At 43.1% G+C, this 17,004-nt stretch overlaps 1 protein-coding gene across 1 annotated transcript in view; it reads right to left on the reverse strand.

Annotated features, from left to right (window-relative positions):
* Nucleotides 1-15,623, reverse strand: part of KLHL3 (kelch like family member 3) — a 110,651-nt gene extending 95,028 nt beyond the window's left edge. Inside the window, exons 1-2 of the mRNA XM_029218957.1 lie at nt 15,024-15,623; nt 3,299-3,418 (exon numbers count right to left, since the gene is read on the reverse strand). Coding sequence (XP_029074790.1) covers nt 3,299-3,418; nt 15,024-15,037 — 134 coding nt within the window. The 5' untranslated portion in view covers nt 15,038-15,623. The remainder of the gene's footprint in view (nt 1-3,298; nt 3,419-15,023) is intronic.
* Between the last annotated feature and the right edge of the window lie 1,381 nt (nt 15,624-17,004).

Raw genomic sequence — 17,004 nt, forward strand, 5'->3', positions numbered from 1 at the left:
TAGAATTCACCAGTGAAACCATCTGGTCATGCTTTTCTTTGTGAGAGATTTTTGATTACCAATCCAATCTCCTTAATCATTACTGGTTTGTTCAGATTTTCTACTTCTTGATCCAGTCTTCATAGTTTATATGTTTCAAGGAATTTATCCATTTCTTCTAGGTTATCCAATTTGTTGGTATATAATTCTTCACAGTGGCCTCTTGTAATGATTAGTCTTTCTGTGATAACAGTTGTAACGTCTCCTTTTTCATTTATAATTGTGAGTCCTCTCTCTTTTTATCTTGGTTAGTTTAGCTAAAGATTTGTCAATTTTGTTTATCTTTTCAAAGAAACAGCTCTTAGTTTCATTGATTTTTTTCCTATTGTCTGTCTAGTCTCTATTTCATTTTATCTAATCTTTATTACTTCTTTCCTTCTGCTAAATTTGAGCTTAGATTGAACTTCTTTTTCTAATTCCTCGAGGTGTAAAGTTAGGTTGTTTATTTGGAGACCTGAAGTCTTAAATCAGACAAAGGACACAAGCCATACTCAAGGGAACTAAATGAGGAACTTCAACAGTGTCTAGGGAACACAACACAAATTCTTTAGTGACAAAAGAGAATTAGGATTGAATGTTAGCACTGCCCACTGCCTAAAACAACTATGGATGGAGCTTCTAGGAAATCTGGCAGGAAGCCTAATAAAAATTGATCAGTAAGGCTTCCCTGGTTGCACAATGGTTAAGAATCTGCCTGCCAATGCAGAGGACACGGGTTCGAGCCCTGGTCTGGGAAGATCCCACATGCCGCACAGGAACTAAGCTTGTGCGCCACAACTACTGAGCCTGTGCTCTAGAGCCTGTCCTCCGCAACAAGAGAAGCCACCACAAGGAGAAGCCCATGCACCACAACGAAGAGCAGCCCCCACTTGCCACAACTAGAGAAAGCCTGTGCACAGCAACGAAGACCCAATGCAGCCAAAAATAAAATAAATTAATTAAAAAATTTTTGATCAGTAGGGCATAAGACAAATTTAATTTAACTTGGTTTTTAATGCCAAAGACTAGGCCTTGCAGAAAGGAGAAATGAGTAAATGAATATAGAATTTTTGTTTACAAGTAGTTTAAGCCTCTACCCAAAACACACATCTTCAGCTATATGTGCTTTTGCTCATGCCATTTTCTCTGGCTGGAAGACTTCCCCCTAACCTTACCACTTTTCATTTCTCTAACTCTTACTTGTTCTTCAGAATTTAGCTCAAGCACCGTCCCTTTTAGGAAGTGTCCTCCAAAGTTGCGGTTTGACATGCTTGCTTTCACGACACCCTTTAAGAAACTAACAATTATTGCATACCTACCACCTGGCAGGCACCTGATGCAGTTTTCCTTCATAACACCTAGTTGCACTGTAGAAAGACCATTTTCATTGACTTATTATCATTTTTTACCTTGTACCCCCACCCACGCATCCCAGAGCCTAGCCAGTATGTCTGTGCATCTTTGGTGGATAAGTCAAATCTCCTATGAAGTACAAGGTGCTAGAGATTAAAATGATTCAGAAGTTGCCCCTGCCCTCAGGGAGCGCATGAACTACAAAGAGGGTATAAACAGTTACAACTCACAATAGGATGAAATATGTGGTAAATAATGGCATGGGCACAACAGAAACATGAAAAGATGCTCAACATCACTAATTATTAGAGAAATGCAAATCAAAACTACAATGAGGCATCACCTCACACCAGTCAAAATGGCCATCATCAAATAATCTACAAATAATAAATGCTGGAGAGGGTGTGGAGAAAAGGGAACCCTCCTACACTGTTGGTGGGAATGTAAACTGGTGCAGCCACTATGGAGAACAGTATGAAATTTCCTTAAAAAAATAAAAATAGAGCTACCATATGATCCAGCAATCCCACTCCTGGGCATATATCTGGAAAAGATGAAAACTCTAATTCAAAAAGATACATGCACCCCAATGTTCATTGCAGCACTATTTACAATAGCCAAGATATGGAAGCAACCTAAATGTCCATTGACAGATGAAGGGATAAAGAAGATATGGTATATATATACCATACATATATGATATAGATATAGATACATATATACACCATCGTTTTTTACATATATATATATATATATATATATATATATAAAACGGAATACTACTCAACCATAAAAAAGAATGAAATAATGCCATTTGCGACAACATGGATGGACCTAGAGATTATCATACTAAGTGAAGTAAGTCAGACAGAGAAAGATAAATATCACATGATATCACTTATATGTGGACTCTAAACTAATGATCCACATGAACTTACTTACAAAAGAGAAATAGACTCACAGACATAGAAAACAAACTTATGTTTACCAAAGGGCAAAGGGTGGGGGAGAGACAAATTAGGAGTTTGGGATTAACAGATACATACTACTATATATAAAATAGATAAACAAGATTTACTGTACAGCACACGGAACTATATTCAATATCTTGTAATAATCTATAATGGAAAAGAATCTGAAAAAGAATATATATATATAACTGAATCACTTTGCTGTACACCTGAAACTATCACAACATTGTAAATCAATAATTTATTGTATTTCAATAAAAAAGATAACAAATAATGCCATGGGCAAAGGAAGCTTCTGAGCTCTCTGATAAAGAAGAGATTGTATGCACAGCCTTCGTACAGAAAAACATGTTCAGTGCCCTGAACCTGTCTTGCAAAAAAGCTCAGCAAACATGCACATTGGTCTTACAAATAGCCTGCACACCCCTCACTGTTTAGCTCAGTGAGGATGAGTGCTTCTGCATTTCATTTCTTTCTTTATAGAGTTAAACTGCATTTTAGAAGCTAGGTATTCTTCCATTCACGTGGTTGTCTTGACAAAGACAAAAGTTCAGGCCAAAGCATGAGAGAGGGAGGCCCAAAGAAAGCCTGGCATCCACAATCTTTAATCTGCAATTGTGTGTAGGTGTTGCAATCATTCTATTACTGGCCTTCATGCAGCTGGTTCAGTTGGAAATCAAGTTTATGAACAGAACTGCTGTAACCATAATGGATTTTTTTCCCCAGTGATTAAGCACTGAAACAATAGGTGTTAAATAAATACAAAGGAAAGAGAGAAATTTGAGGAAGCCATTCTGTCTCTATCAGAGTTTGAAAGGGAAAGCCAAGTGACAAGTGTGGGTGAGGAAGAGTCAGACTTCACTAGTTGGTGGTGCTCTGACCTCTGTTCTCAGTCCCTGATGACGCTCACCCAGCAAGTTCCTTCCAAAAGGGCACGAGCAAAATAGGAAAAGTACCTCCGCAGTTCATTCATAACCTTGAACGCCTTCCCCATGTGGGCAGGGTTGACAGTAATCGTCCTCTGGTTCTTTTCGTCATCCCCAGCCTGTATTGGGGGCTGGGAGCTCAGCTTGATGCTGTGAACAGGAAGGGAGTGGGAAGGGAAAGAGAGGATCACATGTTGGTAAACTCGTTCATCCAACTGCCACAAACCCATGCATTTGCCCACCCACCAGGGGCATCTCTGTCAGCCTGTTCTCTTCACCACAGACCCAGCAGGGAAGGAAATCACTGGGTCAGGAATTTCTTCAGGATCTTCCAGTGCAAAATGCACCCCTCAGAAAATGTACCCCTCAGATCCGAGCTCAGCTTCTTCCATCAAGCACAGGTGTAACTTTGTGGGAGGTCCTTATCCTCCATCTCTCCATCCCTAAAAGGGTAGGGGGTGAGGAGAGATTAAGCACTATACCACTCACTTCACAGGGATGTTGGTTCATTCAACGAACATTTAAAGGAGTTTACTATGTGCCAAGCACTGTATTTAAATTCAAGAGAAACACAACAATAAGGAAATCACAGACCTTGCTTTCACAAAGCTTAGAGTTCAGTGACAGAGAAAGCCAGGAAAACATTTCTCAGAAGCACAAAGGATAGGCAACTATCCCAGTGCTGGCAGGTTAAGGAAAAACTTACTAGAAGCTGAGGAAAAACAGAAGTCTTAAGGAAGAGCAGAAATTAGCCAGGTAAAAAGGACGATGGGAAACAGCAGAGGAAACAATATGAACAAAGACCCAGAGAAAAGGAGTCAAGTATGTTCAAAGCACTGGAAGTTCAGTAAAACTAAAGAAGAGTATCAAGAGAAAAGCCTAGAAGACTGAGCAGTCTTTTAAGTGTCATAAACAAAGCTAAGGAGTTTGGATTTCATTCTAAAACAATGAGAAGCCATCAGAGTTTTAAGCAAAGAAGTGGAGCAGGAAGTGGGTAAACACATTTGTGCTTTAGAAAGATCACATTGGCTACAGCGTGGAGAACAGTGGCACAAGAGTGAAAGCTTTGGTGAAACCATAATCCCATAGAAAGACAAAGGATTGTAATTGTTATATAAAGACTAGCTATGTGGCCTAAATGAGCAGGTGGTGACTAGCAAGAGCCACCCATAATCTCAAAGCCCTCTATACCAAAGACAAAACACTCAAATTCCTATGGGATGCCAGCTAGATGCCCAATCACTCCTGAGCAACAAGTCTCAACTTGATGGTGGGTGGGAAAGAAGAATCCAAAAAATGAGCAAGGAAAGGACCTTCTCCCCAAACTGGTAAAACTATTCAGCTCCAAGTCAAGTCCAGGACATTGGAGTTAGGTCTCTTTGGACCAGGTTAAGCTCTGCTTTGCTAGTAGAAAAACAGAACCTTCTCCACTTGTGTAGATTTGGGGACCCACAGTTCACTCCAACTCTAAGACACTGAGAGTAGCTTCCTTTGCCTTCCCCTAGTGGGCCTCCGTTGATGCTACCACCTAGTCTTGCAAACTGGCTCAAGATAGGCGTTGCTATGGTTAAGAAAAAGTTCCGGAGACCTGAGAGTCTCTCTCAATTTCACACTGGGATTGGTAACCACTAGAACATTCCAATATAACCAGCATGCCAGACCCACAGCTTGTCTGACCAGGACAGATGCCTCTTCTGGCTTCCTTCCCACTTTCACTTCAGCATGAAAATGTAAGCTACAGACCTCTGAACTTGGGGACTGCCTGCATTCAGGGTGCTGAGCACAGTATGACAAATATCAAGACAGATGATTAGAATCATGTGTTTAAAAGGTGAAGAAAATCTCAAAACAGAGAATGTTATCAAGGAAGGGGAGAACCCAGTAAAGATAAAAAAACTTCATATTAAAAATCCCACAAGTTGGGCTTCCCTGGTGGCGCAGTGGTTGAGAGTCCACCTGCCAATGCGGGGGACACGGGTTCGTGCCCCGGTCCGGGAAGATCCCGCATGCCGTGGAGCGGCTGGGGCCGTGAGCCATGGCTGCTGGGCCTGCGCGTCCGGAGCCTGTGCTCCGCAACGGGAGAGGCCACAACAGTGAGAGGCCCGCGTACCGCAAAAAAAAAAAAAAATCCCACAAGTATAATTTCTTTTGTAGTTAGTGTCCTTCCCTACTCCATGCCAGACAGATATAAATTTCTATTTTATACCAAAGGTTTAACATTTTTGCTTTTGATATTTAAGCCCTTACTTTATCTGATGTTGATTTTTATGTCACTATATTAAATGGATCTAATTTTTTCCTTTAAGTTCCATTTATTGAATACTTCTTTTTCCCACTCACCTGTTATGCCACCTTTAGTCATATATCACAGAATGTTGAACATAAAGTGTGCTAATGAATATTCCTGTCGTCTTCCTGCTTTTAAAAAAGATGTTTGTGGTGTTTCCTCACTGTGTGTTAATTTTAGGATTTCTGCAGATGGCCTTTATCAAATTAAGAAAACTCCCTTGTGTTTTATTTTTTAATCATAAAGTTAAACTGAATTTTATCAAATGTTTTTGTGAATCTAATGAGATGATCATACGTATTTTTCCCTTTAATCTTTCAATGTCGTATATGACATATATTTTCTAATACTACACTATACTTGCATTCCTGGAGTAAACTTAGAAACTGTAAAACACTGCACAAATATTCATTACAAATGTTGTCTTCAAACTGTAGAGAGACTTAAAAGACAGGAAGAGAAAATATAATCTAGTACTGATCAGGAACAACTGAAGGTTTCTGACAGAGAACTAATAAGATTAGAGCTCATAAAAGCCCAGGGGACAGAAATTATTAGTTCTATTTTACATATATGGAAGAGATGTAGACCAAACAGAGCCATTTTGGAAGCACTGACAACAACCTCCACTGTGACTAGTAACTGGGAAGCTTGCTCTCCCTTGTTGTGTTGGACTTTGCACTTTCCAGACTTCCAGAATGGTCCAGTGAGTTAAGTTTTGCCTCCTCTATGAAGCCCTTTGAACACTTCAGTCCTAAGTGATCTCTGCCTTCCCTAAACCACTGTAGTATTTCTGGCCTGTAACTCAGTTGGCACATAGGACACTGACCTGTGTTTGAGTACCTTTTCATAGCACATATTTAGCCATCCAGCCCCCTCATGCTAGATTCGACATTCCTCGTGAGCAAGGACTGTGTGTCCAAGGACTCTCATACGGCCTAGCCTTCCCAGCATAGGGCCATGCCCACAGCAGGTCTTCATTACATCGTTCTCATCAATGAACTCTGATCTGAAGACCTCTCACTGTCCCCACAGTGGTAGAGAGCACAGCAGAAAGGGATGGTCTGCCCCAACCACTGCCCCCAACCCAACAATTTAAAAAAATGAAAGTAGAGCTGGTCTTCAGAGTTAAACTACAAATCAATACACACAAACTATTAATTATAGAAGTTATACATAAAAATACATAAACTCTAAACATCAGGCCCTCTTCATGGCACGCCACCTCCCACAGCCTTTTCTCCCACCCTCCCCTCTCCTCTAAAGTCCAGAGCCATATATCCAGTGTCTGAATCGACTCCCCTACTTAGATATTCACAGTAACTCATACTCAACTTATGCTCCCCACCCTCCCTCAAGCCTACTCTTCTATCTATATTCTCAATCTCAGAGGTATAACCAACTACCCACTCACCTATCCAAGAAACTGGGATATCATCCTTGATATCTTCTTCCCTCCCTCTCTCTCTCTCACTTCACATATAACCACAAGTCCCATCGGTCCTAGGTCCTTTACTATCTCTCCACCCCATTCCCTTCTCACGGTCACTGCTACCACGACTTCAGTCCAGGCCATCAAGATCTCTCACCTGGGCTACTACAGTAACTTCCTCACAGACTCCAGAATGATCTTTACAGAATGTCATTGTGCGCATGGCACATTCTATGTGAAACCTCTCACTGGTTCCTCACTGCATCCAGAATAAGCCTCAGAGACCCATCCTGGCCCTGCATAATCTCATCGTTGTCCTGAAGACTTCTTGTTACTGAGGTACTAAAATACTCACAATTGCCTTAATAAACCAGGCTCTTTTGCCCTATCCCCACCCACTGTCCCCTATGTCTAGCTCATTCCCACCAGCACTTCAGACTTCTTGCTGAAGGCCTTCTCTATCATCCTCCACTACCCTGGACTAACTTCCCCTCTTCTGTGTTCCCGCAGTACTCTGTACTTCCCTCTGTATTATACTGTAGTGACCTCTTACTTCTCTGTCTCCTCTTACTTCTTCTCTCCCCCACAGAGTGTGTGCTGGTAAATGTGTAACAGCTGGTTACAAAGAAGGGAGCCCTGATTTGTAACATTTGCCAATTTCCTTGGTGTAAGTACCTCCACCATGGCAGATTTCAAGCCACCAATGGGACCTCACTGAACACATGGAGTTGGGAAGAGATGTGCATTATACCACCATATAGTACTTCCACTACACAAGTATAATAGACATAATCTAAAGGGCATAGATATTAGCAAAATAATTAGAAAGTGATGAGTCTGTACTACACTTGTTTTTAATATAATTTATTAGTAAGTTACATAATTTAATTTTTAATAAGGGCTGTATTTAATAACTGACTCACAAAATTCTTAAAAATTTAACAAGCAGCTCCGGCAAGTGGGTGAGTGCTGGCTCTTGCACACCACTGCCCACCCTAGATTTTGAGCTCCATGAGAACCAGGATGGTGCCTTATTTCCCTCTATAGTCTTAGCCTCTGGCACATGACAAGTGCTCAATAAATGATTACTGAGTAACTGAATGGATGGATAAGTAAATGAGGTATAACAGTCAATTATTCCATCTTTCCTCACGTCCCCTCATTAAAATAATTATAGCTTTATCGCTCTCAACTTCCCCCACCCTCCTCCCCATAGGAGGTACTGGGGGGAGGGGAGGGGCATTCTTAGCCAGTCTAGTCCCCTGCATTGGTGATACAGTATCAGGAGGATGTGGAGGCGGGTGGAGAAGAGAAAGCCAGACTCAACTAGAGTAGAAGGAAGAAAGCAAGAAGGGTTGCCGCTTACTGTGTCAGTTCTCAGGCTCTTTCCATCACTAAGGAAAATCCAGGCAATAAATGGAAAGGAAAGGACAGTAGAAGCCATGTCAGCAAAGCAGGAGACATAAAAACCTCTGAGCATCCAATTGTGCAGAAGTGTTTGGGGGATGTGCCAAACGAGGAGCTCCAGAGCATCCAGGGTGTGAGAGAATGGGGAGGAGAGGAAATGGGAGTCTAAGAAACGCTGCTGAGGGTTAAAGACAGCATCCCCACTACAAGTCTTCAAGAGGTGCAAATAAAGTTCAGGCAGCGTGGGCCACACACACAGAGCCCAAGCACCTTATGGTCAGGCTATAGATGAGACAGAATAAAGAGAGTCAAAGTCACCTAAAGAGGGCAGCACAACTCTAAGTCAGAGTTAAGACTGCCGAATGCATTAAAATCCCTCAACAAAAATGTCCTTTAGAAAGGGAAATTGAAAAAAAAGAATCAGACTGAGAAAGCCCTTGATCCAGCTCATCCAACACTATCTATGAAAGACATGATTTAATCATCAGACAATCATTTGGTTCAGCCTCAGGTCAGATCCCTGTTGTGGAACTTGAAACCTATAAACACTCAAATGCCCTAACTCAGTCCCCAGCTCGCAATGGAGCCTCTTGATGAAGTTGGCCTCCCCCATGGTTCTCCTTCAGGAAGCAAGAAAGTGGTAGCAGGCTCTCAGGAACATTGTGCCAGTAATACTGTTCATCACAAATTAATAAAGTGACACTCTGACTGCTGTACCTCAGTCATGATGAGTTCATCAGCATGACTCCACTTCTCCAAGTCTGGGCAGCAAAGGAAACTGACAAGAGAGGATTTCAGAACCTACCAGGCTCTGGGCAAACTGCAGATCTAGCTTATTTCTCAATCCTAAAGTTCAAGGCCAAAATGACCAAATTTAGATTTCTGCATCTGGATGAATGAAGGACCTGGCACTTGAAGATACCCAGGCTGCAGGATTCAGGGTGTGATGGTGCAGTCCTGTCATCAAGAAACACCCCCTACACACAGGCTGCTACAGAGCTCCATATTCTCCTGCACTTTCACAGTGCCACCTCAGTTCACAGCATCAGCTGATTCCCTGCAACGGGACACATGGACACAGAGAAGATACGTATCAGTAAGCTGCAGCTCCTGGGTAACAGTAACAGTTAACATTTACTGAAGGCTTACTTTACCTCTACCATCTCATTTTCTCTTCAGAACAACCCTATGAGGTATTATCTCCCGAGGCACTGAGATAAAACTTGTCCAAAAGTCCCACAGAACTACTAAGTAGAGAACTGACACTCAAACCCAGGTCTGACTCCAGGGCCTATGCTCTTAATAGCAATGTCCACTGACTTGGGATAATGTCCACAGCCCATCGGCCAATGGGAGCTCAATCCTTATGATCCACTCTCTGAGGTTCTTCATGGTATGGCCAAACCAGGCTAAATGAAAAAGACTGAATCTCCTAGGACCTGTGACATAGCACTGTTTCACTCCACTGATTGTGGGGAACTGCATTACGTACGGGAGTTGATATTATTAATTATACGGAACTTAGAATTTCCACACAAGCCCGTCATGATGCATCAAAGCTGGCCAGCAGCTGCTGCCATTCTTATAATGTGCTCCTTCATAAACAAGCTCAAGAACAGGTATGTTACTAATCACATTCCTAAGAGTCCAATTCACAGATAGCTTCCTTCAAAACCAAGGGGGAAATCTCTTAAGCGGGCTGCATAAAAAATGTAAAACGTAAGAGAAACGCTTGAGTTCGGACAGATAGAATGAGACAAGGAGAGAGAAAGGCTAAAAGAAAACACAGCCTCATTATGTGGCATTTTTGGAAGCTAAGCTTCTATTTGGTTTGACTAGGAGAGCAGAGCTCTTCCATGTGTGTGGTTTTGATAGAGGCTACAACAGACTTTCACAAGTTAAAAAGAAAAGTCCAGGAAAGTTGGGCCGAGAGTCTGAAAATCCTTTTAAATTATAAAAAGTTACAGATTTCTAACTTGACAACCATTGAACTTATTTGATAGGGAAAAAAATATCTAAGAACAAAACATGTTCAAGTTATTTTTTACATAGTGCATTAATGCTTTTTTAAGTCTAACCTAGTTTTAGGGTTTATCCAGAATTTGAAAAAAATTAGGTCATTCTACAATGGCAAATTTCATCAAATAAAACACTTGCTTTAGAAAACTTACCCCAAAATATTCTTGTCTGGATGTGTCTTAACAATCTAAAACGTAGCAAGAAGCAGAAGCCTAAAAACCCAAATCTGGGTGTGGAGAAATCAAGAGGTTTCTTTCAACTGACTTTGTTTTCTTGCAGTTGAAAACCTTGCTTCACCAAAAGGTATTTCCAAAATGGAAAATTTGGTTTCATTTATCATGGTTGAAATGCACATATGCTTCAGGAAGCAGTGATGCCGAAAAATTTCTACAGAAGTTTCCACCCATGCCTTCTAGGGGTGGGAGAGGGCTGAGAGGAAAAGAGAAAGGCTAGGACACTGAACATTTGCTCTTCCCTAGGTCTTGCCAGTGTTACACCTGGCACTGCAAAACTCAGCATTTGGAGAGCATTGGCTGTGTATGTCATGTTCTTTCAAAAAATATGCTCTATCTGTTCCTGATCAAGAATGGAAAGATAAGTTCTTGGAGTTCCAGGAGCAGGCTCTCCTCCATAAGGATGAGCCATTCTCCCTCTGAGGACTGCTCACACAAGTTCACAGCACACTGCTGGGCGCACAATGCCCCTCACAATCTCGGGCATCCCGATGCTTCTGATGAAGAAAACCACCACAATTTTAAGAAAAATGGACAACCAACTTCCCCTTTTTGTGATGTTTCTTCCAAAAGTTGTGGTTCTCTGCAATTCTTGTGGATATGCCAGAGACTTTGCCTGTAAATTTTTGTAACTGTGGTAAAATATATGTAACTTGAAATTTACCATTTTAACCATCTTTAAGAGTGTAATTCAGAGGCTTTATGTACATTTATGTTCTTGTGCAACCATGCATTTCCAGAACTTTTTCATTTCCCCAAGTTGAAACTCCATGCCTATTAAGCAATAACTCCCCATTTTTCTCTCTCCCCAGCCCCTGGCAACCACCATTCTACTTTCTGCCTCTATGAATTTGACCATTCTAGGTACCTCATATAAGTTGGGAATTTATTGTAATCCATCCAAAAGGCTGATTTCCAGAACTTACGTCCCAGTAGCCAGAGCTACTGTCATTTTCAATGTCTATCTGCTCTATACACACACACACACAATTTATCACTGTAGTGGCTGAGAGCTGGAGACCCTTTTCCTATGCAAAACAGAAGACAAAGTCATCTTCCTCTGACTGATCAAGGCACAATGATTCTTCACAGAGGGAGATGGGAAACTTGGCATCAGAAGGTCCTGTAGAGAGCTAGAGTGCTTAGGGGATACTGCAAAGGTGAGTGTAAATTCAGTTTCTTCTTAAGATTTTGGCCTGAACAAAGGAGTATCCAGTTCATGGTTCCAAACCACTAAAGCATCCAGATGCCTCAGGGTGTCTATAAAAAGGAGGACAAAGGTAGGTGCTGGTGAATCCTACAAGAGGAAGTGCCACGCCCTTGTGTGGTATCTTACTGTGAGGAGACAAGTTTAGGTGGATGGGAGATGATGACCTGATAAGATCTCTCTAATTTTCTCATGGGAATGGTCCCACAAAATCTTCTTTGGATTATGAATATAGGAAGGCCCTAAAATAAGCCCTGGGTACTATCCAAGCACAAACCATGGAGTACAACAGGGCAATAGATGAACACCAACAATAACAGCAACTACCATTTACTGAGTACTCACGCTGTGCCTGAAAAACTTACTAAATTGCCTCCTTTGATCTTCACAACAACTCTATGAGATATGGAAACTGTCCCTCTACACTGAAAAGAAAAATTAATGCTGAAAAAATGTGACACACTCAAGGTCATACAGTTTATGAAATAGATTTACTGCAAGCTCTGTGTTACCCCAAAGCCCATGATTTTCGTACCCTTATGACAAAGAAAGAAAATTGTTCATTAGAAATCTCTAGGCTGAACATTTTTAATGCTTAAAAACAGCCCCAATTAAGCTTCAGCGGGTTCAGTGTGGAAGAACCAGACTCAGGATCCCTCCAGTCCCCAGAGGTCTGACATGTGATCCTGAGGCCAGTCACTCAGCTTCTCTGGCCCTGAGTTTCCCAGGGAACTTGTGAAACAAGGCTACTTCCCCCTCTTCTGCCCCCACCTCAAAGCATTCCATGGGGTCAATTACCCGTGCTGAGATAATAAGGCTGATATCCAAGGATGAACCTATTGGCCAAAGGTTTCAATCACCTCTCTCATGAGCTTCCTTTTTAGTTATCAGAGCTTCCCACAAAAGTTATCAGCTAATCAGCAAATAATTATCTAACGCCTACTATGTGTGCAGCCACACAGTACTTAATGTGGAGTATTCAGAGATATAGGCAGCATCCTTGCCCTTGAGGACCTATCTCCCAGTTTGGGGACTTATAGGAAACAAAAGCACAGAAACATCTTGTGGGTGGGCCTATTATTCAGTACCCAACTATGGAATTGGAATTAGGAAGAACATCTGCCAGAACCAGAAAAGCTTAGGTTTCCAAGACAAAGTGGAATTTTAAAACAGCCTTGATAGATGAATAACTTTTGGAAAAGTAGAAGCAAAAGGCATTCCAGGCAAAAACAAACTCTGGAAGCTAAAGATCTGAGACTGGATGGAGTACTGTACAGGATGGGTGATCACAAAAGAGACCCACAGATCTCTTGGTAGCGGTATATGGGTGAGCACTGGGAATGGAGACTGGAGCCAGATTTCACAAGACTTGAATGCCTGGCAGAGTAAGCTGGTCTTGGAGTGGGAACAAAAGGTAGTGAGCTTGGTGACCTGGTGAACACTGGAAGCTGCAAGGTTTAGATTTCTCTGCCTTTGATAGGAAAAACTAAAAGAACATGTGTGAAAACTAGGTGTTGTAATGCCAAAGACATCAGCCATCCCAGTTGAGAGGCACCAGAGTGTTGAAGAACAAGAGAGCTCCTGGGGGCAAGGACTCATTACATTTCTGAACACAATACTGAGAACACAATAAGTACCCCAAAATGCTTGGGAAGCAGTACTTTGATCTGCTGCTGCTAGTTTGAAATGGACCTTTCAGCCCCAATATGTAAGCAAATCAAGAATCTCTAAACCTCCATTCACATCACTGCTGCCCTCTGTTGGCTACCAGACCAATAAGAGAAGGTGGGGACACTGCGCACCTCTGTCCCAAGGAAGCAGGCTTTCAGATGCTCTGTCGGCCAGTGGCCACACAGAGTCCAACACTAAGGTCCTGTTGCAAAGGGCACTCAAGGAGAGGCTGTACCAGCACCACACTCAGTCTAAAATGTCCCAATCTCTTCCTGGGAGTCACATCAAGAAACACAATCCCTGGGGGCCTCTTCAGACAAGAGGACACCAAACAATCATGCCAGTTCTAATGGGGTCTAGAGATGTTTAATGACATCATTCTGCCCCATGAGATGGGGCAAGATTTGGGACAATCCATGCAAAAGAAAGTGTACTGAGGTGCTCTCCAGTGTTGACTTAGTGGAACCTGTTATCATTTAACCAGCTGGTTACCATCTGAATCAAACTGGCAACTCAGAGCAGCAGCCCTCCCTCCTCGGCTGTCCACTGCCATGGCCTGACCACTCTTGCAGTCTTCTCACCTCAAGGAAAATGGCAAGCCTTGCTCTCTACCAGCCGCAGACCCACAGAATGAAGAGGGGACGTTTTAGCACACAGAGGAATGACCCGCCCCTGCACCACACTGAGCACCTTCACGATGAAAGAATCAGATCCTCAGATAACAGCTTAAAATTTATTAAAATGCATGTGCCTGCCAGGAAACAATCCCTCGCTAGTTAGATCCAGCTCAACACAAATACTTAAATTCCCATCTGTTAACTTCTATTTCATAAAGAAACCCCTGACAGAAGGAGCAAGAGTTTCTCTAAAGAATATAACTTCCAGTATAATTTGTAAACTTTTCAATGCAAATGGAAGTCAGTTCAGAGCAAGTGTCACCTGAATGGATTTCTCTCCTTCTCACTTGAACTTGTGTGTGTATACAGGTACACACACACACACACACACTGTAAGGAAAGACATCAGCTTGGCATGCGTGTTGACAACTTGAGCACTTCAGAGTGAATATGCAAGCACTCTATGTCAGGCCAGACCTGCTATGATACCAAAAACCCCCCACCCAAGAAAAACCACCCCGGGAAAGCAGCCAGGAAAGGGAAACGCCTCCTTGAAACAGCCTGATTCAGCCCATGCTGAAACTATTCCCGAACACCAGCCAGGAAGTCCCTTCTTTCAGGGTGCTCCGCTGCCCAGCAAACCCAGACCCGCCTCTGTGGAAGCCAGATCTCTGGGGAAAGGGGCTTTCCTGCTCTGACTCTGCTGCCCGCTGGGATCCATCAGTGACCAGGTCTTCCAACCCTGTCTAACCAATGCCAACGCAAAGCTGGTGGCTGCACCGCGAGCGCACACACACACACACACACACACATACACACGTACACACTCAGGCGCGCGCACGCCCGCGCGTGCGTGCACGCACACACTTATACATAACATACCTTTCACCGTCCATTGTGTGAGGCCCAGCCAGGGTGGCAGCCCTGAGCTGGAGGATCCTAGCCCTGTTCTCGTTTCTCCCAGCCAACCAGCGGGAGATCTGATCAGCAACAGTGATTCAGCATGGCTGCAAATGAAGCCTCCTCCCCTCTTGATCCTCCTTCCTCTGACTTACTCGCGGCAGCTTCTACCGCAGAAGCAGCAGCAGCAGAAAATGTCTTACCCAGAGCTCCCTGCAGCCCTTTCAGCTGCTAAAAGCAGCAACCCACTTGCTCCCCCTCCCCCACAGGCTTGCTGCTCCTCCGTCTCCTAGGAACAGCGCAGCGCCAGCAACCCAAGTACAGTGCCACCTTTCCAGCCGCTTCCACATCTGCCCAGGCATCCCCAGCCCAGGCGACTAGCCCACCCCAGTGCCTCCTGCCTCCTCTGCCTAGACTGGAAAGACTCAGGCAGTTCCTCACTAGCCCAAGAAATACGGACCCCACCCCCATAGACTACGACTTCATCAGCCTGGTCAGATTGCTGGAATGAGGAGGCCCCTCTGTGGCTTACAGTGGACTTTATCCACCTGGGGAGATTGACTTGTAGGTCACATCTCATTTTCCAATTCCTCCTCCCAAAATCTACAGCAGCTCTGAGAGTCTGATGGATGGAGAGAAGTTAGGGCAAAAGAGCCTGATAGAACTGAGAAGAACGCAGAGAGAAATTAGAAAAAGGGAACTGAAACAAATACTATTTTACTACAAGAGGCTAAACTGCAGTAAAACCACCACAATGGTACCACGTACATTTATTTCCCCAGGCCATACCAAAAGACCACAAGTTCTATAGCACAGCCCTAAAATACCTTCTTAAAGTCTGTCGTGTTGAAATTTAACTTAAGCTGTGGCTCCAACCAGTAAGTCTCCCACTGAATCCCTATCTGCAGCCAAAGATCTCTCGCACCCTGTAATCTCTAGTTGCTGAGCCTCAATTTTGGCCCACCTAATGCAAACACATAATCCTGGGGCACGCTGGAGGCCAGTCTGTACCTCATAGCCACAGTCAAGGGACACAGAGGAAATGGGGGCAATCAGCCACTGGTGTTTGGTTAGCCACAAAAATGGGTTAAGAAGCTTCCTTGATGCCTCAGAAAAATCATACATGAGCATCTATATTCTGGGAATTCTCTGGGTCACATCTGTGCTTTTCAGGACCCGTACTGCCACTAGCTGGTTGAGCGACTTTCAGTAAGTCTTTTCTCCACTCTGGACCTCAGCCCCTCATCCATAACATAGGGTCAGACTCTAGAGTCCCTTTTGGCTCTAAAATCACATGATGCTAAAAATGTCTTAAATGTTCCATTTTTCTCCTCATTAGAGTAATCTGTAAGATTGTTTAAGAAGAAAGTTTTACTGGACTCCAATGTTTTGAGAGGGCTTCAGGGAGGATAACGTGATGTATGTGAAAGTATGTGGGATGCTTAGTAAACCTATTATAGTTATAATTTTGACCTGATAAGTGTCTTCACTGCCAGAAAGCCCTGAAACCAGGGAGGGAGGCTGGACACTGAGGTAACAGAAACTAAGAGTAACTTAAACTTTATACAGCCTCCGGAACTCAAAGTGGCTAATGTGTTACTCTTAAAAATAACCCCCCGCCCTTGACACCGCAATGTCCTCTTAGATGAGGCCATTAGGCCACTACCCAAACTCATTCTTTCTCAAGTGAGAAGAGGCTCGGGTGATTTTATTTACAACCTACAGCCCTGTATCACAACTTCTTCCTTTCGCAACAATACCCCTCCTATCTTTCTCCCTCTGCCCCTTCCTCTTCTAATCAGCTTTGTGGCGCTGCTCCAGATATTTCCTCTTGAGGTGAATCACAGGGACCAGAAGCTGAACATCACAAATAAGGAAACTGAATCCCAGAATCCGTGCCAGAGTGCAGACATCCACCAGGAAGACGAGTGGGTGATTCATAAAAGGGACATGAGAATGAGTC

Source organism: Monodon monoceros, unplaced genomic scaffold, assembly GCF_005190385.1.
Source record: "Monodon monoceros isolate NGI ecotype Baffin Bay Population unplaced genomic scaffold, NGI_Narwhal_1 Super_Scaffold_12, whole genome shotgun sequence".
NCBI lineage: Eukaryota > Metazoa > Chordata > Mammalia > Artiodactyla > Monodontidae > Monodon > Monodon monoceros.